This window comes from Halichoerus grypus, chromosome 5, assembly GCF_964656455.1.
Source record: "Halichoerus grypus chromosome 5, mHalGry1.hap1.1, whole genome shotgun sequence".
Taxonomy (NCBI): Eukaryota; Metazoa; Chordata; class Mammalia; order Carnivora; family Phocidae; genus Halichoerus; species Halichoerus grypus.
In genome coordinates, this window is record NC_135716.1 from 157,265,070 (window position 1) to 157,291,738 (window position 26,669).

General features: G+C 43.1%; 1 protein-coding gene across 3 annotated transcripts in view; it reads left to right on the forward strand.

Annotated features, from left to right (window-relative positions):
• The window catches only part of TRIT1 (tRNA isopentenyltransferase 1), a 196,679-nt gene that overhangs the window by 168,125 nt on the left and 1,885 nt on the right, over nucleotides 1–26,669 (forward strand). For 2 of the 3 annotated variants that reach the window (XM_036102827.2, XM_036102828.2), the window contains 10 exons: nucleotides 2,793–2,891; nucleotides 3,603–3,748; nucleotides 6,146–6,288; nucleotides 8,604–8,715; nucleotides 9,094–9,206; nucleotides 9,455–9,532; nucleotides 12,272–12,381; nucleotides 12,712–12,829; nucleotides 15,534–15,731; nucleotides 16,088–16,377. In XM_036102827.2, the coding sequence (XP_035958720.1) occupies nucleotides 2,793–2,891; nucleotides 3,603–3,748; nucleotides 6,146–6,288; nucleotides 8,604–8,715; nucleotides 9,094–9,206; nucleotides 9,455–9,532; nucleotides 12,272–12,381; nucleotides 12,712–12,829; nucleotides 15,534–15,703 (1,089 nt within the window). In that variant the 3' untranslated portion in view covers nucleotides 15,704–15,731; nucleotides 16,088–16,377. Of the gene's footprint in view, nucleotides 1–2,792; nucleotides 2,892–3,602; nucleotides 3,749–6,145; nucleotides 6,289–8,603; nucleotides 8,716–9,093; nucleotides 9,207–9,454; nucleotides 9,533–12,271; nucleotides 12,382–12,711; nucleotides 12,830–15,533; nucleotides 15,732–16,087; nucleotides 16,378–26,669 lie in introns of those variants that run through there. The other variant, XM_078073341.1, reaches the window with a different exon arrangement.

The window sequence follows — 26,669 nt, forward strand, 5'->3', positions numbered from 1 at the left end:
ATGGCAAAAACATAAACACCTGAATTCTTACTTACAGAAGAATGTATAAAATTTGCTTTGTTCATATAAGTACTTTTTCAGCAGTGAAATGAATAAATTGTAGCTACATGCAGCAATGTGGAAGAATCTCAGAAACAATGTAAAATGTGAGAAATTATAGACATTCATACCATACACACTCATACCATTTATTATAAAAGTTAAAAAGCAAGCAAAACTAATCAATATATTTTTTACGGGGTTACATATACCTAAGGAATTAGGTAAAGGAAAGCAAGGGAATGATAAGAAAAACCAAACAATTCAGGATAGCAAATCTCAGGTTTCCCCACAGAGAGGGGAAGTAGGGGGTTGGGATAGGAATGAATACACAGGAAGCTTCAAAAGAATTGATAACACTCCTTTTCTTACACTGGCTTCATGAGTATATGTTTATTATAAGGCTTCATAATTTATGTTCTTTTGTATGTATTGAATATTTTATAATTTAAAAAAATTAGCCCACTATAAACAAAATTAAAAAACACACTGCAAGCCAGAGGAAAAAAAATATTTGTAACATAGGAAAGGCAAATGGTTAATATCCTTAATATATAAAGAACTCATATGAATCAATATGAAAAATACTTAAAGGGCCTGAGTAGTAATTCACAAAGGAAGAAATCTAAATGATGGTAAACATGAAGAAGGGTTTACCCTTGCTGTTAAGGCCATGCAAATCAAAATAATGAAATCATATTTTTTTGCCTATCAAATAGGCAGAGATTAAAATGCAGATAATTCTTACCCTACCTGCTTTACGAGACAGTTGTATCAGATGAGATAATGTATATGAAAGCCCTTGGCAAATTAGAACATATCACCAAATGTATGTTGTTGCTTTAAGACAGTTTGGTTGTTCAGAAAAAGCTGATAGAAAATAGAGTTTTCAGAGGGCAGTAGGGATGACTTAATCACATCATTTACAGGATTAGAGATTTCTGAGTTTAGGTATGAACCCAAAATCAGAACTGAAAGTACCTTAAGAAGTATCCAGTTAACCTTCTTGATTTGACAGGCTAAGTAAGGTATTAGATAACAGAGGCCCAGAGAGAAGGGTTTTGCCCAGGATCACAGTTGTTTCATGGCTTGGGCAAACAAATTAAACCTTTTTCCCACCAAATATCTCCTATCCCATCTCCTTCCCTGTTTTCCACTCTCTCTCTTTTTGGCATCTCACCATTTTCCCCTTCCCTTTTTACTTTCCTTGCTTCCTTTCCCTTTGTCAATCATAGTATATATTTGAATTTTTATTACATTTACTGTAATTGTATGCTCCCTATACTTAATAGGGGGAATATAGTATTTCTCTTTTTTAAAAAAACCAGTAGAGGGGGGTTACCTGGGTGGCTCAGTTGATTAGAAGTGTGCCTTTGGCTTAGGTCATGGTCCCAGAATCCCAGGATGGAGCCCCGCATCGGGCTTTCTGCTCAGCGAGGAGTCTGCTTCTCCCTCTGCCCCTCACCCTGCTCTCCCTCGCTCTCGCTCTCTCGATCTCTCTCTCAAATAAATAAATAAAATCTTAAAAAAAAAAAAATAGAGAAACAGTGTTTCTTCTTTAAGATCCTTGATTGGTAACAGCTTTCTTTTTTTTTTAAGATTTTATTTATTTATTTGAGAGAGAGAATGAGAGAGAGCAAGCACATGAGAGGGGGGAGGGTCAGAGGGAGAAGCAGACTCCCCGCCGAGCAGGGAGCCCGATGCGGGACTCGATCCAGGGACTCCAGGATCACGACCTGAGCCAAAGGCAGTCGCTTAACCAACTGAGCCACCCAGGCGCCCTGGTAACAGCTTTCTTACCACCCCACCCCAACCTCTTGGGTTCGTGTGCTTCTGGTAGAAAAGAGGTCATCTATCTCTGTGCCCACAGACAGGCTAGCAAGGGGAAGAAGTGTGTAAATGAGTCTTTGTCTAGGTTGAAAGTCTCTTTTTATCAATTATCTTCAGAAGCAAAGCCCTTCATAAAGCAGATAATTATCTGTTCAACAGGGATTCTAAAGAGAAGAATTCAAAGTAGCAGGGATATAGAAACAATAGTGGCTCAAGTAAATTCAGTACTTATTCAATTGAAAGCAAATATTTCAGGCATCATGGTAGGGGATTTATATGCCTTGTCACATTTAATGCTCCTTAGAATTCAGGAGAATTTTACAGGTGAGAAAACTGAAGCTCAGGCTGAGTAACTTATCAGAGAGTTGGAGCTGGTAATTGAGATTTGTCTTTGGAACCTGTGCTTCTCAGTTTATCTGGCAAAGTCTCAAATGGGGCTGAAATGTGCAGTACTACCACATAATGGTGGGGACTGACTGAGTATAAGAACCATGGCATAGAGAAACCAGCTTGTATTTTATCTTAGAAGGCAGTCACACAATGGACATCACCTTGGTGGCTTCCTGAGCAGCTGACACTTGGTTCTCTGAGAGCCCTTGGGCTTGTGCTGGTTAAACTGATTTGGAATACCAAGCAAGCTTTGAATTTTAGCAGCAAGGCCTAGAAATTTCTAGAACTGGAAGGAATTACCATCATGCATCTGTATCTGGTTTATGCAAGTCCCTCCAGAACTAATAGGAAATGCTTCTGAGAACTCATGGGAAACAGTGAAGACTGATTATCAGTTCATCTTGGTTTCCACCCTTTCTCCTCTGTTCTCCAGATGAGTAAATGAGTGTGGTTTCTTGCTAATACCTCCTTCCCAAGTGAGTCAGGATGCTCTTCTTGATATTAAATATTGTGATGTCTTTCTTAACATTCACATTGAAGATATATTTGCCCGAGACAAAATTCCTATTGTCGTGGGAGGAACCAATTATTACATTGAGTCTCTGCTCTGGAAAGTTCTTGTCAATACTAAGGTATGTTTAGTTCACTTATAAGTCACTGAGGAAATGGGTTCCTCTTTCTTGCCAGCTAATTTTAGTGGGAGGAAGGTTGACTCTTGTCTGTTTCTTAAACTCAGCAACTGTAATTTTCTTATTTAATATTCTGAAGCAAATGCCACCTCCGTATGTGAAGTGTGCTCCTCCAGGGTGGCCTGAGGGCAGGGGCCGTGTGTGGGAAAAATGCTCCTCTGTGAATTAATTAGCAACTCCATGTGAGTTAACAGTTCATCAGTCTGACTCAGCATTTCTTGGCTATTACAATCTGTACATCAGTGAGATGTCCAACACTAACCTTTCTTATGGAGATGCTATTGCATAGGGTGAGACTTTGCAAACTGTAATGTGTGGGCAGTCCTGGTCCACACTGGTCACTTGCTGAGAAGACTGGACTTCTGGATATGTTAATACAGATGTGTTAGCCCTGGTTCCTGTTTGTACTTCTGACAAGGAAGCAGGTACCTGAGTACTTCCCTGAGCAGTAAGTCCTCCTTTGTGTGCTGTGGCCTCCCAACACTGCCACAGTGTATTGGAATTTTCTGTGGTCTCTCTCTCACTATATGGCAAGACCTTCTGATTTCTCTCTGTTCTGTATTTCTAACTCCTAGCAAAGTGCCTGGCATATACACTGTTGCAATGCTTGTTGAACTATTGAATTAAATTTACTTCTAAACCTTCTTTTTATAGCCCCAGGAGGTGGGCACTGAGAAGGTGATTGACCGGAAAGTAGAGCTTGAAAAGGAGGATGGCCACGTACTCCACAAACGCCTAAGCCAAGTGGACCCAGAAATGGCTGCCAAGTTGCACCCACATGACAAGCGCAAAGTGGCCAGGTAAGAAAGCCTGGGCCCACTGAGCCTGAGTCCCTCTGGAGTTGGGCAGTCAGTTCTTCAGTGTGCCTAGGTAACGAGAGGGGTTTCGTAATAGCAGTTGATGCAGATTGGTGTATTCCCAGCACGCAGGTTGCAAGGCCCTGAGGTACTGCCTCAGTCCACCTCCATCAATAAATAATTGCACCCAACTTTGTTGTTATTTTAAAATGTATAATACAATAGAGTTTTCCCTAGGGCCTAGGTAATTGCGCTTCATTTCCTATTTGATCTTTGCGTGTACAACAGTTTTCATATAAATTTTTTCTGGCATGCAGTTGGCTTACATTGTGATTTGAGTTTCATAATTGATGGCGCAATGCTGAGTTCTGCCCCAGCAGCTTTCCCAGTGGGAGGTAGATTTTATAAACTGTCTCATAGACCAACTCACCTTCACATATGGAGGCTTTCTTGAAGGGAAGACAGAGGTGGTGAATGAACTCATAAGGTCATGTTTTCTTAGGTTGTTTTGAAATTGCAGCCTCGTGTGTTAAGTTTATTCTTCTGCAGTGTTGGGAGTGATACCATATCTAGCAGAGTAGAGGATCTAATAAAGGACGGTTGATTACACAGATTAAGTATTATAGCACCATCTGGTATTGATAGGGATTATAAAGTATTCCACGCAAATGAATGTTCTAGATCAGTGTTTCTTAATCCTTTTTCATTATCTCCCACCACCCCACACACACCCAGAGACTTTTTAGAAACTTTTTTCCTAATTGTGCCTCCCTCCCTCCCTGTCCTTCATGAAATTTAGTACTAAAGAATAATATTTCTTTGGGTATGGTTGCCCCTTGGAGTGTCATACACCATTGTAATGTCTAAGTTTTTTTGCCTCCTTGAGAGCAGTATCATCTCAGGTGATAATGCACATTCTAGATAAATGAAATTTATACTTTCAGTATCCAAACATTTTATTTTAAAACATTTTAATAGAGATCTTTAAAAAATTTTTGGAAAACAGGAACATTAATGATGAACATTCATTTTTATGTTGTTTTATGGTGTAATTCTAGATTTTGGTCTTTATTATCCTCTCTTTATTGATGAGTTTTTTCTTATCAACCTGTCCTCATTTTGCTACTTCTAAACTAGTAATGAGTCAAGAATTGTGTCTTAGTAAGAGGAGGTGGACTGAGGCAGTACCTCAGGCAGGGCCTTGCAACCTGTGTGCTGGGAATACACCAATCTGCACCAACTGCTATTACGAAACCCCTCTCATTACCTAGGAATGTGGAAGGAGGTCTGATTCCCTGGATTGGCTGGGTGGAGGCTGCATCACTTAGTAAGCTTCTAAGCAAGAGTTCTAGAGTCTCTTCTTTAGAGAGGACTGGAGGACTTTGTTCATGTTTCTTTCTTTTTTTTTTTAAAGGTTTTTAATTATTCATTTGAGAGAGAAAGAGAGAGCACAAGCAGGGCACGGGGGTGGGGGAGCTGAGGGAGAAGCAGACTCCCCGCAGAACAGGGAACCCGATGCAGGGCTTGATCCCAGGACCCCAGGATCATGACCTGAGCTGAAGGCAGACGCTTAACTGACTGAGCCACCCCGGCGTCCCTCATCTTTCTTTTAGTTTGAGACTGTATCCCAGCCTCCAGATAATTGAGATTATCTATTACCACAGTTTTTCCTCACAGGTCCTCTTTGAGTGATCAGTGGTACGGAAAGACAAGGGGTCTCTACTCTTGTGTTAGGATTTCAGGAAGTAGAATTGGGTCAGGGAGGGAAAGATCACTTTCAATCTGATAAGTTGCAGTCACCCAGAGTGGTGGAGTGTAGATTTGAGAGTTACGTTACCTAGGGCTGCATAACTAATAGAGGCAGACAGAGCCGAGGGTGGCTGAAGAATAAGTATGTGAGTTCTTTCTGCAGTGGTCTTTGTGCTAGTAGAGTACCAAATCAGTCAGAAGTTCTTCCTTAATTCTACACCTATGTAAAAAAAAAGTTGATGAGCTGGATATACAACATACTTTTGTACTGTGGGAAAGGCGTTCCAGCGAGACTGGACTTGCTGGCTTGTAACAGTCTCCCAAATAAGCTCTTTTACTGCTTACCTGAAGGTGAGTGAGTCCCATTCTATTTGTGTGGAAGAAGCCTGCTGTTTCTGAACCTGAGTTTAGAAAAATTAATATATGTTTAGAAGAATAGTATTCTTACTTGACCTAAAATTTTCTTTGGGACTGTTTTCTGAGTAGCTATAGGATTGGAGTAACCCCAGACCTTCATGGCTTCAGGAGCTTATATAGTGAAAATGAGAAAGAGGTGTTCTATAATAGCCTCTCTCCTTGTTTCATTTGAGAATATTTTCTAATGGTTTTTATGGGTGTGCCCCCCCCCCCCCGCCCCTTTAAATGACTTAGGAGCTTGCAAGTGTTTGAAGAAACGGGAATCTCTCATAGTGAATTTCTTCATCGTCAACATGCAGAGGAAGGTGGTGGTCCCCTTGGAGGCCCTCTGAAGTTCCCTAACCTTTGCATCCTCTGGCTTCATGCTGACCAGACAGGTAAAAAAGCCCTTTGATGCCTTAGAATACATCTGAGATAGAGCCTGCCCAGAACCATGAGTGGCTCATAATAAGCACTAAATAAGTGTTAGCTTTTAATTTTATAATTACTATTATTCATTAACTTAGTAAGGCACAGTGCCTTTCCCCTAGGTATCCGTCTGGAAGGGGAAGAAGGGTGGCCCTGGCACTAGGGTATCCCAAGGATGGGATAAGAGGGAGATGGGTGGGATGGGTAAGAGACTGCCATCCAGGGAAGTTCTCAAGAGAAAGAGAAGGAAGGTTCTGTGGAAGGAGGTCTGATTCCCTGGATTGGCTGGGTGGAGGCTGTATCACTGATTATTCCAGAAGCAGCAGGCCTGAGAAATGGGTATAATGGTTAGTTAGCTAGCCTGATTATGTTGTGTTTTTTTTTGTAAAGTATGATAATGCCCTGTGATAGTGCTAACTTCTTCATCCAGCTAACATTCAGTAAGCATTCAATGAAGTGCCAAGTATGCTGCATAGTTACTTGGATTTCAGAGATGAATGTGAGACTGTGCCTGGTTTTTAGGAGCTCCCAGTCTAGGGCAGCAAACAAATATAGATACTACATTGTGATAAATGCTGTGCTGGAAAGTAGTGCTGTGAGGCCACAGAGAAGGGATACCCATTTTTTTTTTAAAAGATTTTATTTATTTATTTGACAGAGAGAGACACAGCAAGAGAGGGAACACAAGCAGGGGGAGTGGGAGAGGGAGAAGCAGGCTTCCCGCTGAGCAGGGAGCCCGATGTGGGGCTCGATCCCATGACCCTGGGATCATGACCTGAGCCGAAGGCAGACGCTTAACGACTGAGCCACTCAGGCGCCCCGGGATACCCATTTTTAAGGGTAACCTATGAGCTAGGTCTGTATATGAACGATTAAGAACACGGTCTCTGAGCCAAACCATCTGGATTCATATTCCTGCTCCACCATCTTCTAGCTATGTGAGTTTTAAGGCAAGTTAGTTAACCTTCCGGGGCACCTGGGTGGCTCAGTTGGTTGGGCGACTGCCTTCAGCTCAGGTCATGATCCTGGAGTCCTGGGATCGAGTCCCGCATCGGGCTCCCTGCTCAGCAGGGAGTCTGCTTCTCCCTCTGACCCTCTTCCCTACTCATGCTCTCTCTCTATCATTCTCTCTCTCTCTCAATAAATAAATAAAAATCTTTAAAAAAAAAAAAAAGTTAGTTAACCTTCCAGTGCCCCAATTTTCTCTTCTGTAAATTGGAATTAATGATGATAATAATAATAATACGTATATGTATTGAGGATTAGATGAATTACAACATACAAAGTGCTCAGAATGTGCATAACATGTGGTGAGTCCTTAATAAATACAAACTTTTTAGGAAGATAGGATAAAAGGTTACTGTTACTGCAGGCTGAGAAGTAGCAATGGCAGATAATGTAGAGCATGGTTGAAATGGTGAAAATTTGTTGTTAAAATAAATCTCAGGTACAAGTTTATAGAGAAAGGTAATTTTTAAATGAAATTTTTGTGACTAAAAACGTATTACAATTCATAAAATAATGGAATCTGATTCATAATAAAGCTGACCACCACCTTTGGTCATAATCAGGTTTGGCCATCACATCTGAATGATTATGACCCCTGACTCTTTGCTCCTTTGTCTGGCTCAATAGTTCAAGATGTACCTAGGATGGCTTTGGATTGAAGTTCCTTTTTCCTATCCAAGGTGTCATCTGAAAGTTCTTTTTTTTTTAAGATTTTATTCATTTATTTGACAGAGAGAGACACAGTGAGAGAGGGAACATAAGCAGGGGGACTGGGAGAGGGAGAAGCAGGCCTCCCGCTGAGCAGGGAGCCCTATGTGGGGCTCGATCCCAGGACCCTGGGACCACGACCCGAGCCGAAGGCAGATGCCTAATGACCGAGCCACCCAGGCGCCCCTGAAAGTTCTTAAATGTAAAAGAACACTAAGAATAACAAATATAATGGAAAAAAGTAAAAAGGATAATCCAGGGGTCTCTCAGCTACCTGTAAAGTAAACAATGAATATACATTCCATAATAAAATATTTGTCCTTCCTAATAGTCGTAATTGTAAGCTTTCTCTTTATATAATAAGACATGCTTCATTTTGGCTGTTTTTATTGAAGTGCAGTCTTAAGTATGACAAATATAATATGAATTATTCTATAATCTTTGGACTCTGAACCCTTTCTTCCATTTGAACAACTGTTCTTCTTGTGGCAGCCTGTCCATTCATCATGTAAGTGTCTAGTGGGCACCTATGACAGGCTTGCTGGTTGATGGGCTAATGTGATTGAAGTTCTAGATGAGCGCTTGGATAAGAGGGTGGATGACATGCTTGCTGCTGGGCTCTTGGATGAACTAAGAGATTTTCACAGACGCTATAATCAGAAGAAAGTTGCAGAAAATAGGTGAGGATTTGGCCATTTCTTTGACCTACTCTCCCTTCCTTGCTTATGATCAAAAGATCATAAATGTAGTATTGGCTTTGGATCTACTTGTTTATTAGCCTTGTCCTTGTCCTTGGCATTGGCAAGGCTTGTTGGAAGGAGGTCTGGTGTACTTGTTACAGTTGCACTTTTCTAATCTCAGACATTCCCAGGAGTTAATTTTCAAGGGAACTAACCAGGGAGCTGGTGGGGGGTGGTGGAGGAAGTTTAGAGAGGCAGTAACTGCTCTGGATCTCAATTTCTCATCTGTGAGATGAAATGGCCCAGCTAGATCTTCTCTAAGGCCCCTGCTAGCTCTCAGATGCAATGGCTCATCTGCTGATGCTCTCCTGTTCCCAGCCAGGACTATCAACATGGTATCTTCCAATCCATTGGCTTCAAGGAATTTCACGAGTACCTGGTCACTGAGGGAAAATGCACACCAGAGACTAGTAACCAGCTCCTAAAGAAAGGTGTGAATTCCTCCATCTAACCTATACTTGGACATTCTTGGGTGGCAGAGTACCCCGCTGGTATGGTCTGAGAAAGAGTTGAGGCCAGAAGAGTCCCAAATGGCCTTCAACTCAGAATTAAGATTTTTGTCTACCAAGTGTACTCCAGTGTGCTGCTATGGTTGATTTTCTCCTCTGCTGGGCTAGGGGGGCTTGCCTTTCGGCTTGGTCAGAACTTAGAGGTTCCTTAGATCTACCTTGTCTTTCAGGTATTGAGTCTCTGAAACAAGTGACTAAAAGATATGCCCGGAAACAAAACCGATGGGTTAAAAACCGTTTTTTGAGCAGTAAGTCTTATGTTTTTCCTTATCTCCTGGGTCTGTTTCCAGTAGAATATAGATGTCCTTAGCTCCCCCAGAAAAGGAACTTTAGTTTCTGGACCTGTCCTAAGCTTTGGGGACCTGATCTGGGAGAGGGTCTGCTGCATAAATGACTATGCAGGGATGCTTCTTTGTAATGTCTTAGAAAACAAATGGAATCTTTCCAGTCAGGAGTTGAACACATGGGTGCTGGCTGCAGACAGGTAAGAGCATACTAGCAACATCTTCGCAGAGTTGGTGCTCAAGGTTGACTTTAGCTTCAGATTTTGTGCCTGAAGTGCAGTCAGATTTCTGTAGGGAGGTTTTCCTAATTAAAATGGTTCTCGGGTGTCTGGCTGGCTCAGTTGGAAGAGCATGTGACTCTTGATCTCGGGGGTTGTGAGTTTGGGCCCCATGTTGGGTGTAGAGATTAATAAAAAAAAAAAAGAAAGAAAATGGTTCTTAGGCCAGATGAACAGTATAAAAAGTCAAACCTACACCAGTTCTCCCAGCATTGCCTTCACATTCAGGTACGTGGTGCTTCCGAGCGCTGCAGCTTTGCCTTCAACTGAACAGCACTTTTAAGGAAAGGGAAGGAAATTCTCCTTCATTTGACCTTGTTCTGTGTCTTTGACACTAGATTTGGTGCTGTACATATATTACTGAGCCTGCAAGGTAGGTGTTATTCTTTTATTTTCGCAGATAAGGCAATGGAGATTTCGAGAAGTTAAGTATCTTGCCAAAAATCTGACAGCTGAATAAGCAGTATTGAATGCAGGCCTGACCCCCCCGCCCCCAGCACACTGTACTTTATAGTGCTTTTCTTGTTTCCTGTAGCTATCACTTTAGCTAGACAGCATTGATATTGGGCCTCCAGTGAGAAATTGTGTGGTTATGAGCTAAAAGGAGATTAATTTAAAGGAGATTAAGTGAAACACCAACTTTATCTTATAGGCACTTTTTAAATAGTCCTGTTTGCCTTTTGCCGTTAGACTTCTGCTTTCAGTTATAGATAAGGACAGCTGAGGCCTCCACTCTGCTCTTCAGGGTCTCTGAACAGGAACACCTCGATCCATGTTGTTGACCACTGATTGCTGAAGTTCTCTCTCCCGTGCTCGCTCTCTGCCAGAGCTCTCTGGGGTAGTTCTGGCACCAAGGGGCTCTTTATACTTCCTTCTACTTACCCTGCTTTCTCTGCATGTCCTATCAGATAGAGTTCTTGGCTTCAGCTAAAATCGAAATTGAATTGCATCGACTGAAATTCACTACTACAGATTTCTAACGCAGCTTCTCTTCTCCCCAGGGCTAACAATTAGTCTGTAACAAAAGATGTTTTTTGTAATGATTTGAAACTTCCTCCTGTTGTAAAGCCACAATAACTCCCCCATCTCTGAGTCAGGAGGGATTGATGGCACACAGTGCATCATCTGCCCATTCCTCATTCATGTGTATGCCGGCTCAGTTCTGGTGCTAGAGTGAAAGGCACAGCTGCCTTGTAAACCAGGAGCCGTGTGTGATTGGCCAGGGCTAGTCTGCTGGGACATGGCTCTGGCAAGAAGCCAGAGGGACTTCCCCGCCCCAACTTGGCCTTGGACTCATGCCAGAAATAGCAGCTGGGAGCCGAGAACTTGTTGAAAGGTGCTTAGACAGGGCACAGAAGCCCAACAAAGGGCTCCGAGGGGAAGGGAAAATATAGAGTGGCCTGGAAACAGGTGCAGAGCTTAGCCAAGGCCAGGTGTGCTGTGGATGCTGCCTACACCCTCCCAGTCTCACCTTTCCGTGTGGTGGCAGGTGCAGCCCAATCCATTTTATGAAGAATCTTACTTGTGGTTGGCATAATCAAAAGGCCAGCACCTGCCAGCCGTTGGCATCCTAAGGACTTTGATGTTTTTGTCCATGGGGAGATGCTCTTTGCCTTTAGGCAACTGACTTGACCTAGCTGTGGAAGGCAATTTAGTGTGTCCATAGACAGGGGAAGCTACCAGGAGAGACTAAACAGAGTTGGCTCCAATGGACAAAATGCCTGTGGCTGTACTCTAGGCTATCTCCAGTCACCTCTCCATTCAGAAGTATTTACCAAAGGGTGTTTCTTGAATACTCCTCTAGATCTGTTTCCTAAAAGAAGGGGCTCAACTAGTTCAATTTCAAGGCTTCTTTCTAGTTCTCAGATTTAGTGGCTCATTGATTGATACTCTTCTGTTCCCAGTCCCTGAATATCCATATGGTATCAACAAGTTTCATGAATGCCATACTGCTGAAGGGATATATACAAACCTGAGACTAGTGTCTGCTCCTAAAGAAAGCTGTGAACTCTTTTGCCACAAGAGCAACATCACTGTAAGATGATAGGCAACTTAGAACAGGCATTTACTTCAAGCTGTTAATTTATTTACTCCTATGATATGCTATCTTCATATTGTAGCCCATGTGGTAGTCACTAGAGCTATTACTCTGTTCTGTTTTTCTGACTGATCTGGAAAATCTTGTCTCTAGAAGTCTCTGGATTATACAGCTAGACTTGTTGGCTACAGATCAGTGAACCTTCTAGGTCATTCTTGGATTGTATGTAGTTGTTTGGTTCATATTTCTAGTTAGAATGAATGGCATGATCAGAATGTTTATTCCTTTGGCCCCCATGTATTTCCTTTGAGGATTTTGGAGCCCTGGGAGCAGAATTGATTGGGTCTTGGAGGCTGACTTCTCACAACTTCTCTTTGTCATCATTAGGACCTGGTCCCAGTGTCCCCCCAGTATATGGCTTAGAAGTATCTGATGTCTCGAAGTGGGAAGAGTCTGTTCTTGAACCTGCTCTTGAAATCGTGCGAAGTTTCATCCAGGTGATTATTAATCATAGTACTGTGTATTGTCTGGCTTTCAGAGAGCTTTCTTTAGCCGGCACCGTTGTTGGTAGGGAACCAAGCTTTCTTTTCCATGGAATAGAGCAGAAGAGCTGGCTGCTTTTAGATCCCTGGAGGCTGTGTTTCTGCTTTCACATTTAGAAAGGTTGTTGCTAAAATCTGTCCGTAGTCCACCTGTTCTCTGGGATGAGAAAAAGGAATCTTGGGAAAATCCCAGTCTCCTTATTAATATCAGAGAATGAGATCCAAATCTCTTTGAGTCGATTGCTTCTCTCCCATCCTCCCCCCCCCCCCGCCCCGTTCTTTCAGGGCCACAAGCCTGCAGCTGCTCCAGTAAAGATGCCATACAATGAAACGGAGAACAAGAGAAGTTACCACATGTGTGACCTCTGTGATCGAATCATCATTGGGGACCGTGAATGGGCAGGTAGAATCTGGGGAAGGGCATGGAGAAATCTGTAGGGGTGGCTCACAGTGACTTCGTGAAATTTAAGGTCTTCAGTAGGTTGAATGCTGGAGTCTGCTTTTTTTTTTTTTTTTAAGATTTTATTTATTTTTTGACAGAGAGAGAGACAGTGAGAGGGGGAACACAAGCAGGGGGAGTGGGAGAGGGAGAAGCAGGCTTCCCGCTGAGCAGGGAGCCTGATGCGGGGCTCGATCCCAGGACCCTGGGATCATGACCTGAGCCGAGGGCAGACACTTAACGACTGAGCCACCCAGGCACCCCTAAAGTAGATATTTTATACTGAGAGGTCTGCAGTTAACTTTCCAGAGCTCCTTTGATTTTCCTGATCCTACCCTCTAGCAGTTTCTTGGCCTTTCATGTTTAGAATGCAGTGCAGGTGAGGTGGGATTGTAAGGGATACCAGCCAACTCACCCAAGACACCAAAGAAGCAGAAACAGCTGGGAGGGTGGGAGGAAATGCAGTTACTCCTCCCGAGTACATTCTTTGAAAGTGGGGTCTCTTTCGTAATTTTTAAGGTAATATGGTGGTGATTGCTAAAGCTGTGATGAAAAGTGTTAAGAGAAGTTGTGAAAGCAGGGGCACTGGGTGGCTCAGTAGGTTAAGCGTCCGACTCTTGGTTTCAGCTCAGGTCATGATCTCAGTGTTGTGGGAAGGAGCCCCCCATTGAACCCTGCGCTAAGCGCCCCCCCGCCCCCTCCCCCATGCATGCTCACACACTCTCTCTTTCAAATAAATAAATCTTAAAAAAGAAAAAAAGAAGCTTGAAAGCAAGACTGTCAGACTTGTATAAAGAAGGTGGCCAAAGGGTGATGTCTTCTTTAAAGGTACTCCTGAGCAACCAGCATGGGCCCTGACCTAATTCTCTCTTTCGCTTTAGAGCCTGGATTTGCCTCTACTACAGTCATACTGAACTCCCCTGTCAGATTCTTGTAGTCCTCTAGTCAAAGCCCAAAAAGGGCCAGGGCCTCCCAAGTCTTGAGTTTACATTGGATTTGGAAACTTGTTTAAGGCTCACTCCTTTTGAGCACAGTAAGGCTTGTAGGGACCCAGTGGCTGGAATCCTGTTCAGAGTACTGCCTTGCATGGGATTTTCCTAGAAATAGCATTTTCTCCGCATACAAACCAATAGAATGATTAGTTCTGTTAACTGGTAACGCTGGCAAAATGAACTCCATTGTCAGAGACTGGGGATAGCTGTGATTTGCCCAAGCAGCAGAAGAAGCCTCGATTGTCATTGGTTTATAATGATGAAAGGGGAAGAGAAAGAGAGTGTCTGATTGTTTTTTCTAAAAGAAACTTAGTGGTTCGATTTGTCGAATGTCCTTCAGGGATAGCCTTAAAGAAACAACATTTGTGAGCCTTTGTGAGCTTAGCTTGTGTGAACCCTTCTATAGTGCCATCTGTCAAGTCCTTGCTCCCATCTCCTGCTGCCATGGAGAGCCAGGCCAGAAGCCCTTTTTTGCCTTAGGCTCTAGCTGGAAAATAAAGCTGACTTTTTTCCCCCAAGTAAACTTTTCTTTGACTTCTAACCTCTTCTTTACTTGTTTTTTGCTTTGAAACCCTTAAAATGATGTTTTTAATAGATATCAAAGATCATTTAATCTAGTCGTCTATCTCATTAGAGGCTTCCAAAGAAAATTTCCTTGAAAAAGAATAAGTAAAAAGAAGCTAGTATGAGTTAGAGAGTGGGAACAGTCTTTGGGGTGAGAGGTCAGAAATTGGTATCAGGCAGGGGCGCCTGGGTGGCTCAGTCATTTGTGTCTGCCTTCAGCTCAGGTCATGATCCCAGGGTCCTGGGATTGAGCCCTGGATTGGGCTCCCTGCTCAGCGGGAAGCCTGCTTCTCCCTCTCCCACTCCCCCTGCTTGTGTTCCCTCTCTCGCTGTGTCTCTCTCTGTCAAATAAATAAATAAAATCTTAAAAAAAAAAAAAAAGAAATTAGTATCAGGCAACAGTGGCCTTTCAGCTTTATGGCTTCTGTGGACCCTCAGAAAGGACCGACAGAGAAGAATGCTTCCTATTACCTCCCTGGAGCATTGTGTGCTTGGAGAATGTGAACCTTGTGGCTTAGTCATTCAGATGGCTTGTCTAACCCAGGCAGAGGGATGTCAGATCAGCAGGGGCAACCTGTGTGAGCTGGGAAGAAGTGCAAGGACAGCTCTAGGTCTCATGTGGGACAGAGCATCTGTCCTGCAATACAGACAAGGATTTGGATTTATAACTTTTTAGCTGAGTGAGTTGAAAGGTAATCTATCTGTAACAAGAAGCCCCGTACTGGAAAATTGAGTCTAGAGCCTTGATTCTGGAAAATTTGGTCTCTTTTTGAACTATAGGTGAGCTGAAGAACTTACCTGCTGTGTGTCCTTGGACAAAATCGAAGTCCTCGGTGAACTTCAGTTTCCTCCTCTATAAAATGAGCTGAATAATACTGTCCTGCAAGATGGCTGTGAGGATTAGTGATATAAAGCACCCAGCAGGGTACACTTAATGCATTGTAGCTTGCTGGCCATATAACTTTGCCTTCCCTTAAAAATGCTAAGCAGCTATACCAGTACATGTTGATCCTGTTATTGTTAAAGAAAAGGATTGTATAGTTAATTTTGTATGCTTCTAGGATTGATTCTAGAAAGTTCTAATGAGTTGTTTTTGTTTTGTTTTGTCTTAGCACATATAAAATCCAAATCCCACTTGCACCAACTGAAGAAGAGAAGAAGATTGGACTTGGATGCTGTAGCTACCGTAGAAAATCAGAGTATTTCTCCAGACCGTGACAAAGAGCTTAAAGAGAAAGGATCCCCAGGGCAGAATGAGAAAGAGCTGAAATCTGGTGTTTAAAGAGACATGTCCAGTAGCCTTTGCACAGGTAGGGACCCAGTTCAGGAGGGAGGGTTATGTCTGTATCCCCGTCTGGACTGAGGAGTGCTATGCAGAAAGCCCCCACCATTTTCTTTCTTTGGTGGTATAGTTTTAAAGTCTCGTGTTCTCTGTCATGGGAACAGCAGGCCTTGTTAGCTCCTTGTTTGGCTCATGTGCCTGGTAATGATGATTTGGGGAAGGAATTTTTTTTCTTTCAACCTTAAAGGTTCTATATTTGAAAGAGGCACAGACTGCACTTTTTAATACTTGAGGATCTTTTTGGTAATGAATACCTGAATTTCCTATATCCCTTAAAAAAAAGTTTTATGTCCCTGACTCTGGCTAAAAATATCTCATTTTCAGATACTTTTATAAAAGATGACTGAAGTATTGTGAGCCACAAATCAGGAGTTCTGGATTTGGGTGAATGACAGGAAAGGCCCAGCCCCAGTGAGATGATTAAGTGACCTCAACCAGTTCTTGGAATTCCACTGAGAAGGAGAGAAGGAGGTGGTCATGACGTGGCACTTGAAAACGAGACTTTAACATTTGTTGAGGTCCTCCTGTGTGATAATTACTATCACTGCTGTCTTTCTATTGAGTTAGGAGTCTATATTTTTATTAAAAGTTAAATAAAGAAAAAGTTTCCAAGAGTCTCTTTTTTTTTTTTTTAAAGATTTTATTTATTTATTCATGAGAGACAGAGAGAGAGAGAGGCAGAGGCAGAGGGAGAAGCAGGCTCCCCGCAGAGCAGGGAGCCCGATGCGGGACTCGATCCCAGGACCCTGGGATCATGACCTGAGCCAGAGGCAGACGCTTAACCGACTGAGCCACCCAGGCATCCCTCCAAGAGTCTCTTTAGTCCTTAAAAAAATGTATATTCCGTGTCTAGTTTATACACAGTAGGCTCTGTTATCAACATACATAATAGCTTTGGGGCATCTGGGTGGCTCAGTCGGTTAAGCATCCTACTCTTGGTCTCAGCTCAGGTCTTGATCTCAGGGTCGTGAGTTCAGGTCCTGCGTTGGGCTCCACACTGGGCTTGGAGCCTACTTAAAAAAAAAACAAACAAACCATGAAACAAAATAAAAACATGTTAGCCTTTTCTCAAACTTGACATTCTTCATATGATCATACTGTCTAGTCATTATTTAGCAAATGTTTATTGAGCACTTATATTCCTGGAAGACATATCCCCTTCTAACATTTTTTATAAGTTTTATTTTTTTGTTTACATAGTTCAGAATTTGTTTACATAGTTCAAAAATCAAAATGATATCAAGGACATTCATTAAGGGGTGCCTGGGTGGCTCTCTTTCTCTCTGAAATAAATAAAATCTTCATTTTTTAAAAAAATGTTATGTATTTGAGGGGCGCCTGGGTGGCTCAGTCGTTAAGCGTCTGCCTTCGGCTCAGGTCATGATCCCGGGGTCGTGGGATCGAGCCCCGCATCGGGCTCCCTGCTCGGCGGGAAGCCTGCTTCTTCCTCCTCCACTCCACCGGCTTGTGTTCCCTCTCTCGCTTTCTCTCTCTCTCTGTGTCAAATAAATAAATAAAATCTTAAAAAAAAAAATGTTATGTATTTGAGAGAGAAAGCACAAGCAGGGGGTGGCGGGGGTGGGGGCAGAGGGAGAAGCAGACTCCCCACCCAGCAGGGAGCCTGACGTGGGGCTCCATCCCACGACCCTGAGAGATCATGACCTGAGCGGAAGGCAGACACCCAACCAACTGAGCCGCCCGGGTGCCCCTAAATAAAATCTTAAAAAAAAAAAAAAAGACATTCTTTGAGAAATCTCGCTCCCATCTTTATCCCCTTCTCCCCAAATAGATACTTACTAGTTTTTTCTCTCTCTCTCAAGAGTGTTTTAATGCAAAAATGAACAAATAGAAATATATATTCTTTCCCCCTCCCCCCCCTTACCCAAAAGAGCATTTAGCACATACTATCTTCATCTGTCACCTCTCCTGTTAGCAGCATCTGGGTGTGCATGGATTTCTCCTGCCACCTCTGTCAGGTCTCTTGTTTTGGGCGTTAACCATTTACCCTAGATTCCCCAGTTAATCCAGCAGGGTTCACTTACCTTATACTGAACTTCATTCAGATGCTAGGGTTTAGGCCAAAAACCAGTCTCTGATGAATTCTTAAGCTATGGCCAGCCCATTCATTCAGCCAGCAGATACCTCAGAACTTACCATGTGCTTGGTGCTTTGCTAGACTCAGAGGATACAGTGGTGATCCAGAAAGTCCACACTGATTAAATAATTACAGAATTATAGCTGTGATAAGGCTGCAAAGAAATCACACTTGCTGGGGCGCCTGGGTGGCTCAGTCGTTGGGCGTCTGCCTTCGGCTCAGGTCATGATCCCGGGGTCCTGGGATCGAGCCCCGCATCGGGCTCCCCGCTCCGCGGGAAGCCTGCTTCTCCCTCTCCCACTTCCCCTGCTTGTGTTCCCTCTCTCGCTGTGTCTCTCTCTGCCAAATAAATAAATAAAATCTTTAAAAAAAAAAAAAAAAAAAAGAAATCACACTTGCTATAAGAGCAAGTAATCCGAGGACCTGCCGCCACCCCCACCCCCACCCCGAGTGTGTGAAAGTGTGCATGTGTTGGGGGAAGGCACGTAACATGGCACAGCATGATGCTAGGGCAGGAGTTTGGAGCCAGGTGTGTAGATATGGTACCATGTGACCTGAAGGCTAAGGTTCTCAACATGACTTCAGTGGCTTCTCCTCCCTCCTTCCCCACTCTGGGGGATATCCTGGACCTCTTGAGTTTTATTGAGCTTTACCCAATTTTAACGACTTTGAATTTCAAGAATAAAGATTTTCTAAGTCAAAGAAGAAATTATCTTTGTATCCGCCGCATGTTGTTCTTTACATGAAACATAATAGAGTTTTCCCAATCAGTTTTACATTAACTACTTCAGGAGCTAACAGAGCAGAAAGTCACACCTTCCCAGTGGAAGTGGGGATGAATATTTAACTGTGAGTCAAACAGGACCAAGCGCTTTATATACTTTCTCTTCTCACGTAGTCCTGGGAGGGAGATGCTGTTTCTCTTCCCCTTAACCAGTGGGCAGAGGGGCTCCGCACGGGAGGACAGCTGGTGAGCCGCAGTGCAGGCGCTGAGGCTCTGTTAAGCTGGCTGTAATTTTAGGAGGAGCCTTAGTCTCTCAAATGCTCTTCACTCAAGTCACTGAATATATTTTAAAGCTTTAAAAAAAGTTTCAACGGAGAAGCAGGAAAAACTAGTTTTAATAATCCTACCTCAAAAAACCTTTAATCCTTTCATCTGAACTCCCTGGAGCAGCAACTTCTCATTGAACTCACTACTATCTCTATGGCAATTGGAAATCAGGAGTTTCCTGAAAGAAAGAAATCCAAGTGCCTAATATTTATGAAGTACCTACGAAATTTAAGGCACTGTGGTTGTGCCCACTGCCCCATTCTTAGAAACTGTAAAGTCAACAAGATGAAATTCCTTCACCATGAGCAGGGAGCCTAGGGAAGAGGAACACTCACTAGAAATCAGCTTGGTGCCCCAGTCTGAGGCCCTGCACTGAGGTAGATCTCCCCTTCTCCGCCTGCTGCCTTCTGAATGACCTCGCTGTTGAGTGTAGGGAAGGGAAGTAGTTCTTCCTAGTGATTGTGGTAAACGTAGAGATGAAAGGATCCTTAGCACCTCCTTGGGCAGATGGGGAAACTGAGGCCCAAAACGTGGATATTCCATAGCCATAGAGCAGGTTGTGGCAAAGCCAGGACAAACCTCTGCTTCCCTCTGTTACTACTACTAAATATCTCATTCCAGATCTCATTTGAGAGCTGGAAAGGACCACGGAGACCAGCTCTGGGCTATTTGTTCAGCCTGGAGGGAGGATGAAGAGTGCCATTTTGTACCATCTGGCCTCAGCTAATCCCTAGACAAGCCGAGCCCTTTGGTCCAGGTGCTCAGAGCCTCCAGTCCACAGCAGTGCTCTCTAAATGGCTTTGGTAATTAATTCCAGCACTCAGCAAGCTATTTGGTCCATCTACCTCTGTCAGTAAAAAATTTTTTGCTCCAGTTTTATTGAGATAAAGTCGACATAGAAAGTAAAAATCTTAACTAGCTTTACAATTCTTGTAGTTCAGGCAATGCTGTTTTTAAGTGGGTAGGAAATACTTCGACTCTGAAAATCAGAGAGCAGGATTCTTAGTCTTTAAAATATTTTGCTTGATTTTTAGGGCTAAGCAGGAAAACTGTTCATCTATAGTCTAGGTACATGGTTTGATCCTTTGTAACCCTCAGTAACCGTAGCCTCAGTTCCTACAAAGAGATTTTTCTGCTTAAAACACAACATTAAAAACACCACCAACAAAAAAGCGCTAGAAGGCAAGCTTTTATGAAGGCAGTAACCTGTCTATATATCCCCAACATCTAGAAAATCAAGTGTTTGTTGAAATAATTGCGTGAAAGCATAAAAGCTAAGTGGGTCTCTACATAAATGATCTGTTTTAATTATTAAATAACTTTAACCAGGATGAAGAAATCTTGAGATAGTAGCCACAGGAAGGAATTTCAGTATTTATCATCTGCTTGGGCAGTTAGGGCTATTTTCTAAAAAGATGGCTAACTGGTCACTTGTAAAGCTATTCAGCATACATACAAAGGAAGCTGCATGATTTTATTAGTTAGGATGAAAGGCTAAGCTGCTGTAACAAAGAGGCTCGACAATACAGTGGCTTAAGGAACAAAGAAGTTTGTTTCTTTCTCACATAACAACTCTGAGGGGGAGTTAACATTTCTGAAGTGAGTGGTCCAGCTCAGTGGGGCAGCTGTGCTCCAAGCAGTTATTCAGGGACACAGACGGGTTCCTTATATCGTGTTGCTTTTCCATCCTCTGGCGGGGGGGGGGGGGGGGGGCATTGTCATTTTATCATCTGCATGAGTGAAGCTGGGTCATCACTGGTTCCAGCCAGTGGGAAGGGGAAACAGAGCCAGAGGAGACACCCAGACTTTCAAGGCCTGGACCCTGCAGTGGCACACATACCTTGCACTTTCCATTGGCAAGAATTTAGTCATATGGCCATCCACACCTACCTGCAAAGGAGGCTGAGACATGTAGTCAAGCCATGTGCCAAGAAAAAATGGGAGAACAGATTTTGGTGGGCAACTTGCAGTCTCCACTAAATACTTGTATCATGGAAAGAGCACTGGACTCCAGGCTGGTGTAACTAATTAGCTCTGATATCTTGCTAGGGGCAAATCTATTTCCCCATCTGTGAAATCAATGAGCTGTATGAGCTGACTGCTGAAATACTTCAAAAAGTAAAGCTGGACAAAATCTTGGCTGGTGAGATTTTTAAAGATGGGTTTAAAAAAGTATCATAAGGAATGTGAGACTGCGGGAGCCATAGGGCCAAAATGGTGGGGAGGAACCCTAGGTATTTTGGTGGCATTGTGGAATCACTGAACTAAGGGCTGTAACTACCTACCTGCAGACTTCTGTTTATGTGAAAAACAAACAAACAACCCAAACTGCTGTTTGTACTTGCAGCTGAACACTTTCCTATCTAGTATACTGTCTCTGTGACCTTGGGAAAATTGCTCAGGCAGCCTGAGTTTCCTTAATATATAAAATGGAGTTCTTGTGTCCATTCCAGGGGCCATCGTAAGGATTAAATGAGGTCCTTTTGAAAACAGCATAGTTGTTGCCATTTGCTGGCGATGCAGTGCCTAATAAACGGTAGGTATAAATTGGATTTATTTGCTTCATGTGGAAAAATTGTTAATGCCATTGAAGTGTTGGTTTATGGTGTAGTGTCAGTTCCCAGAAATTATCAGGTCAAGCTCTGACTTAAAACTGATTAGTTTGGTGGTCCACAATGCTAATGGCCAAAAACAGTGCCTCATGCATTATCTACCACCTATTAGATGTTGTTATTGTTTTTTTTTTTTTTTAATTTTTTTTAAAGTAAACTCTATACCCAGTGTGGAGCTTGAACTCACGACCCTGAGATCAAGAGTCCAATGCTCCACTGAATGAACCAGCCAGGGCCCCTATTGATTTTAATGCATATGATTTCTTCATGGCTTAGCTCATTTGCTTAAACTGTTTTCTTCATCTGAAACGCTTTCTGCTACTTTTTACCTAGTGAGCTCCTATATATCCTTGAAGGCCCAAATCTGATGTCCTCTCCTTAGACACTTCAGCTTCACTGGCACTCTAAGGAGGCTTAGTATCTCCTTCCTATGTGTTCCCGTAGCAGTTTTTTTTGTTTTTAAGTAATCTTTGGCCAATGTGGGGCTTGAACTCAACGATCCCAAGATCAAGTCCAGCCAGGTGCCCCTCCACAGCAGTTTATAAGTAACATTAGGATGTACTTACATAGCAGTATGTGCCAGACAGGTTTTCAGTACTTTACATATGATAACTCATTTGGTCCTCACAACAGCTCTGTGAAGTAATATCATCGTTGTTGTTAGTCCTATTTTTCAATTGAGGAAACTGAGTGGAAGAGTTAAGTGATTTTCCTGAGCGTGAACTGGGGTTTGAAACTAGGCGGGTGACTCCAAAGTCTGTGTTCTTACTCACCATCTTCTTTTGCCTCATTATCCTGCTACAGCACATATCACCTATAACTATCTCTGGCTCCAGCTGGAGTGGAAATTCTGTCGAGATGTCAGTCCTATTTTGAGACAAATGGAGGACATACATTGGGCATCCAACAGATACTGAGGCTAGTTCCTGCAAGGCATGACTCTGTGTCTAAACATAAACATGGCTGCTTTTCATTGAGTGCTTGCCATGTGTCAGGCAGGCCTTGTGTGTTAAACACATGCATACCTTATAATGATTCCTTTAAACAAATGGACAAGGTAACTTCTTATCCCCCCTTTATAAACAGGCATATATATTCAGAGTGCTTACTGGTGACTGGCACATAGTTGACACACAAATATTTGCTGAGTACCAGAAAGGAAGTTCTGTGAGGGCAGGGGTTTTTGTACATTGTTAACGGCTTTATCCCTGGCACCTGCTGGGGGCCTGCGCCTTGCAAGGCACTCACTAGATATTTGTTGAGCTAGGATTTGAAGCCAGATTGGGCTGACTCCAAACCCATGCTCTAACCGTTACGCTACTTCATTAAGGGCATTCCTTTAGGGCTTTTTAAATATACAAGTTATTTATATCCCAACTACTCGTAAGAAGGAATCAAGAAAAAGCAAAAAGGTTTCCCGAAGAACTAACCCTTTTACCAAGATGTTTATTTTAGTTAAGATTCATGGTTACCAATGAAATAAGCCAAACCCTGGGACGCCTGGGTGGCTCAGTTGGTTAAGCGTCCAACTCTTGATCTCAGCTCAGATCTTGATCTCAGGGTCGTGAGATCGAGCTCCACATTGGGGCACCCAGCTTGGAGCCTACTTTAAAAAAAAATGAAATAAGCCAAACTCTGAAGCAAAAAGGTGAATTTATGATAGGGTTACTTAGGTGTCTCAGTAGATTCAAGCATGGAAAAGCCCCAGGCACAACCAGGACTACCTAATACGATGCTGTGGAGACGCCTCTCTCTTCTCTCATTGCAAACAGGCTTTTTCTACATGGTGGGAGACAAGGCTGCCAGTAGCACCTAAGCTCTACCTCTTAGAGCTTGTGCATCAGAGAGATTGTGCTGATTCTTTCTCTAAAGTTCGAAAGTGCCGGGATATCTTACACCCATTAGGATGGCTCCTATCAAAAACCAGGAAATAACAGATGTGGGTGAGGATGTGGAGAAATTGAAACCCTTGTGCAATGTTGGTGGGAATGCAAAATGGTACAGCTGCTATGGAAAACAGTATGGTGCTTCCTCAAGAAATCAAAAATAGAATTGCCGAATGATCCAGCAGTTAACCACTTCTGGGTGTGTACCCAAAAGAACTGAAAAGCAGGGTCCTTTTTTTTTTTTTAAAGATTTATTTATTTGACAGAGTGAGAGAGGGAACACAAGCAGGGGGAGTGGGAGAGGGAGAAGCAGGCTTCACGCTGAGCAGAGAGCCCAATGCGGGGCTCGATCCCAGGACCCTGGGATCATGACCTGAGCCGAAGGCAGACGCTTAACGACTGAGCCACCCAGGCACCCCGAAAAGCAGGGTCTTGAAGAGATTTTTGTACACCCATGTTCATAGCAGCATTATTCACAGTAGCCAAAAAAATGGAAATAACCCTCAAGTGTCCATGAACAGATAAATGGATAAAATATGGTATATACATACAATGGAATGTTATTCAGCCTTAAGAAGGAAGGAAATTCTGACACATGGTCCAACATGGATGAACCTTGAGGATATTATGCTAAATAAAATAAGCCAGTCACAAAAAGGACAAATAATATATGATTCCACTTATATGAGAGATCTAAAGTAGTCAAATTCATAGAGCTAGAAAGTAGAATGGTGGCTGCCAAGGCCTGGAGAGTGGAGGAAATGGGGAATTGTTTAATGGTTATAGAGTTTCAAGTTTGCAAGACAAAAAAGTTCTGGAGATAAGTTGTGCAATAGTGTGAAATGCTCAACACTACTGAACTATACACTTGAAAATGGTTTAAGATCATAGATTTTAGGGGTGCGTTGGTGGCTCAGTCGGTTAAGTGTCCAACTCTTGGTTTCAGCTCAGGTCACGATCTCTGGGTCCTGGGGTCAAGCCCTGCATGGGACTCCATGCAAAGCGGGGAGTCTATTTGAGATTCTCTTGCTCTCCCTCTGCCCCTTCCCCTACTCTCTCTCTCTCAAATAAAGTCTTTTTAAAAATCATAAATTTTATGTTATGTATATTTTACCACAATTTGAAAAAAAGAGTCCCAGGAAAGGGATTCATTAGCCTCGTTGGGTCTGGTGCTTATCAACCAGGCTAGGGATGGAGTTTTGAAAAAATAGGGCAGCTCCCATGGAAACCAAATGGATGGAGTGGAGGTGGAGTGGTTCCCAGAAGTAGGGTGTGTGAGTTGGGAGGGGAGGGCAACTGGACAGACGAGCAGTGGGTATCCACCGCTGAGTTCCTGCCTTCTAGTCAACAAGACACTTGTCTTTCTAGCAGCAGGTGATTTGTGCTAACTCCACCTGGGTAGCACTTGCCATCGTATTCATCATCAGACATGTCATGGTCACTCCTTACATATTTATAGCTTAGTACAGTTTTAACAAAGTTACGTATCTCCTTCATCCTTGCCAAAAATCTTTCAAGTAGGTTCTGCAAGTGAAACAGACTCCTACTATTTAAGTGACTTAATGTAGAGTAGGGGTCAGTTCAGTTGTAGGGGACTAAAAGCCAATGTGAATTAATTTAGGTAGAAAGAAAGATCTGCTGGCTCATGGGATCCAAGGACACGTTGAACAACCGAGCCCCACTGAGGAGCAGGTAGGATGCAGGTGGGCATCGGGAGGAGCTGCCGTCAGGGACTCCACACAACCAGCACTGTGTCCGCCCCTTTCTCTTCTGTGCCTGCTGACTTCGCTTTTTTCTCCGTGCCAACAAGTTTTCCTCACATGGTCACTGGAAGCTTCCACACCTCACATCTTAAAGCTTTGCTCCCCTGCAAAGGACACCTGACTCGCAAGCTTAACAATCCCAAGGAAGGAGGAAGGACTGCTAGTAGAGCTGAATTCTGTTCTTGCCCTGGGATTAAGCAGGAGAGTCAGTCACCTATGAATATAGCTACTGCCCGTAGAAATATATGACTAGTGGGCCTCCTGGCTGGCTCAGTCAGTAAAGCACACGACTCGTGATCTCAGGGTTGTAAGTTTGAGCCCCATGTCAGGAGTAGAGATTACTTAAAAATCTTAAAAAACAAAAAACAAAACACAACAAAAAAAACTGTATGATTAGAAAGAATGGGGCTGGGGGAAAAACAGTTTTTAAGAAAAGGGTGGGTGTGGAAATAATGCTGATAGACCAAACAATAGGTGTCCCCCAACTGAGACCCAGGGCAAGCAAGTGGCATATTAGATGCCCAGGTCTGAATACAGTCCTGGGCACACGCTAACTACTGAGTACTTCCCACACAAAAGGAAGGCCCTATCTGTGCAAGGCCCCAGGACAATGCATTCTCAGGTGTGAGGCTGGATCAGCCTCTGAGTCACCAGACGTGGGGTGAAGCGAGACTTAAAGAAAACCATTTAGACCTATGCCTTCTGCCTGAGCTTCCTTGTTAATATCAGGGGATTGAGGGATAAAGATCTTTATATAACTTATTTTTGTGAATTCAGAAATGCCTCTGTGTCCTCCTAGATGTGCATAATGAGGTAGTGTTGCATGAAAACAGTGGTTTCTCGACAGCAGGCGGAAGGGCCAGCCCACGCTCTCCAGCCTCCCACAGAATCTTCACGTGCTTTTAGAAACTACGTTCTTGATACACTCATGGCTTTCAGTTGTTTTAAATGTCAGCGTGAAAGGGTGCACGGAATTCAGTAGTCATCTGGTTCAGTTGTTTTCAAACTAGCTTTGGCTATGGATCCTTCTCCCCCCCCAAGTAAAACCTTACCAAAACTCCTAACACATAATATAGATCGAAGCAGAGTGGCTTGGGGTCTTGGTGGGTCACAGGGGCCTCTGGACACTCTGATTCAAGTCTCTTCACACTTTGAAAATCACTGATCTAGATTAGCCATTTTATTTTGCAGATGGAGAAATTAAGGCCCAGAAAGGTTAAGTGGGTCACCCACAAGAGCACCAATGGTGGCAGAGCTGACTGGCGCCCTGGTCTCCTAGCTCAGGAGTCAGGCTCTTTCTACTGTATCCTGCTGCTTTTAGCTATTTTGAAAGAGCACTCCAACCAAGTAGTTGTGTTTTACTTCAGGTGCACGATACTTTGTTCAGGTGCAGGAACTGGACTAACACGAAGGCAAGTAGAGGACTTTGGGCGCCTAATCTAATAAACAGATAAGAGCTTTATAATTAGGAACTTTTGTTTGTGATTTTATTCAACAGA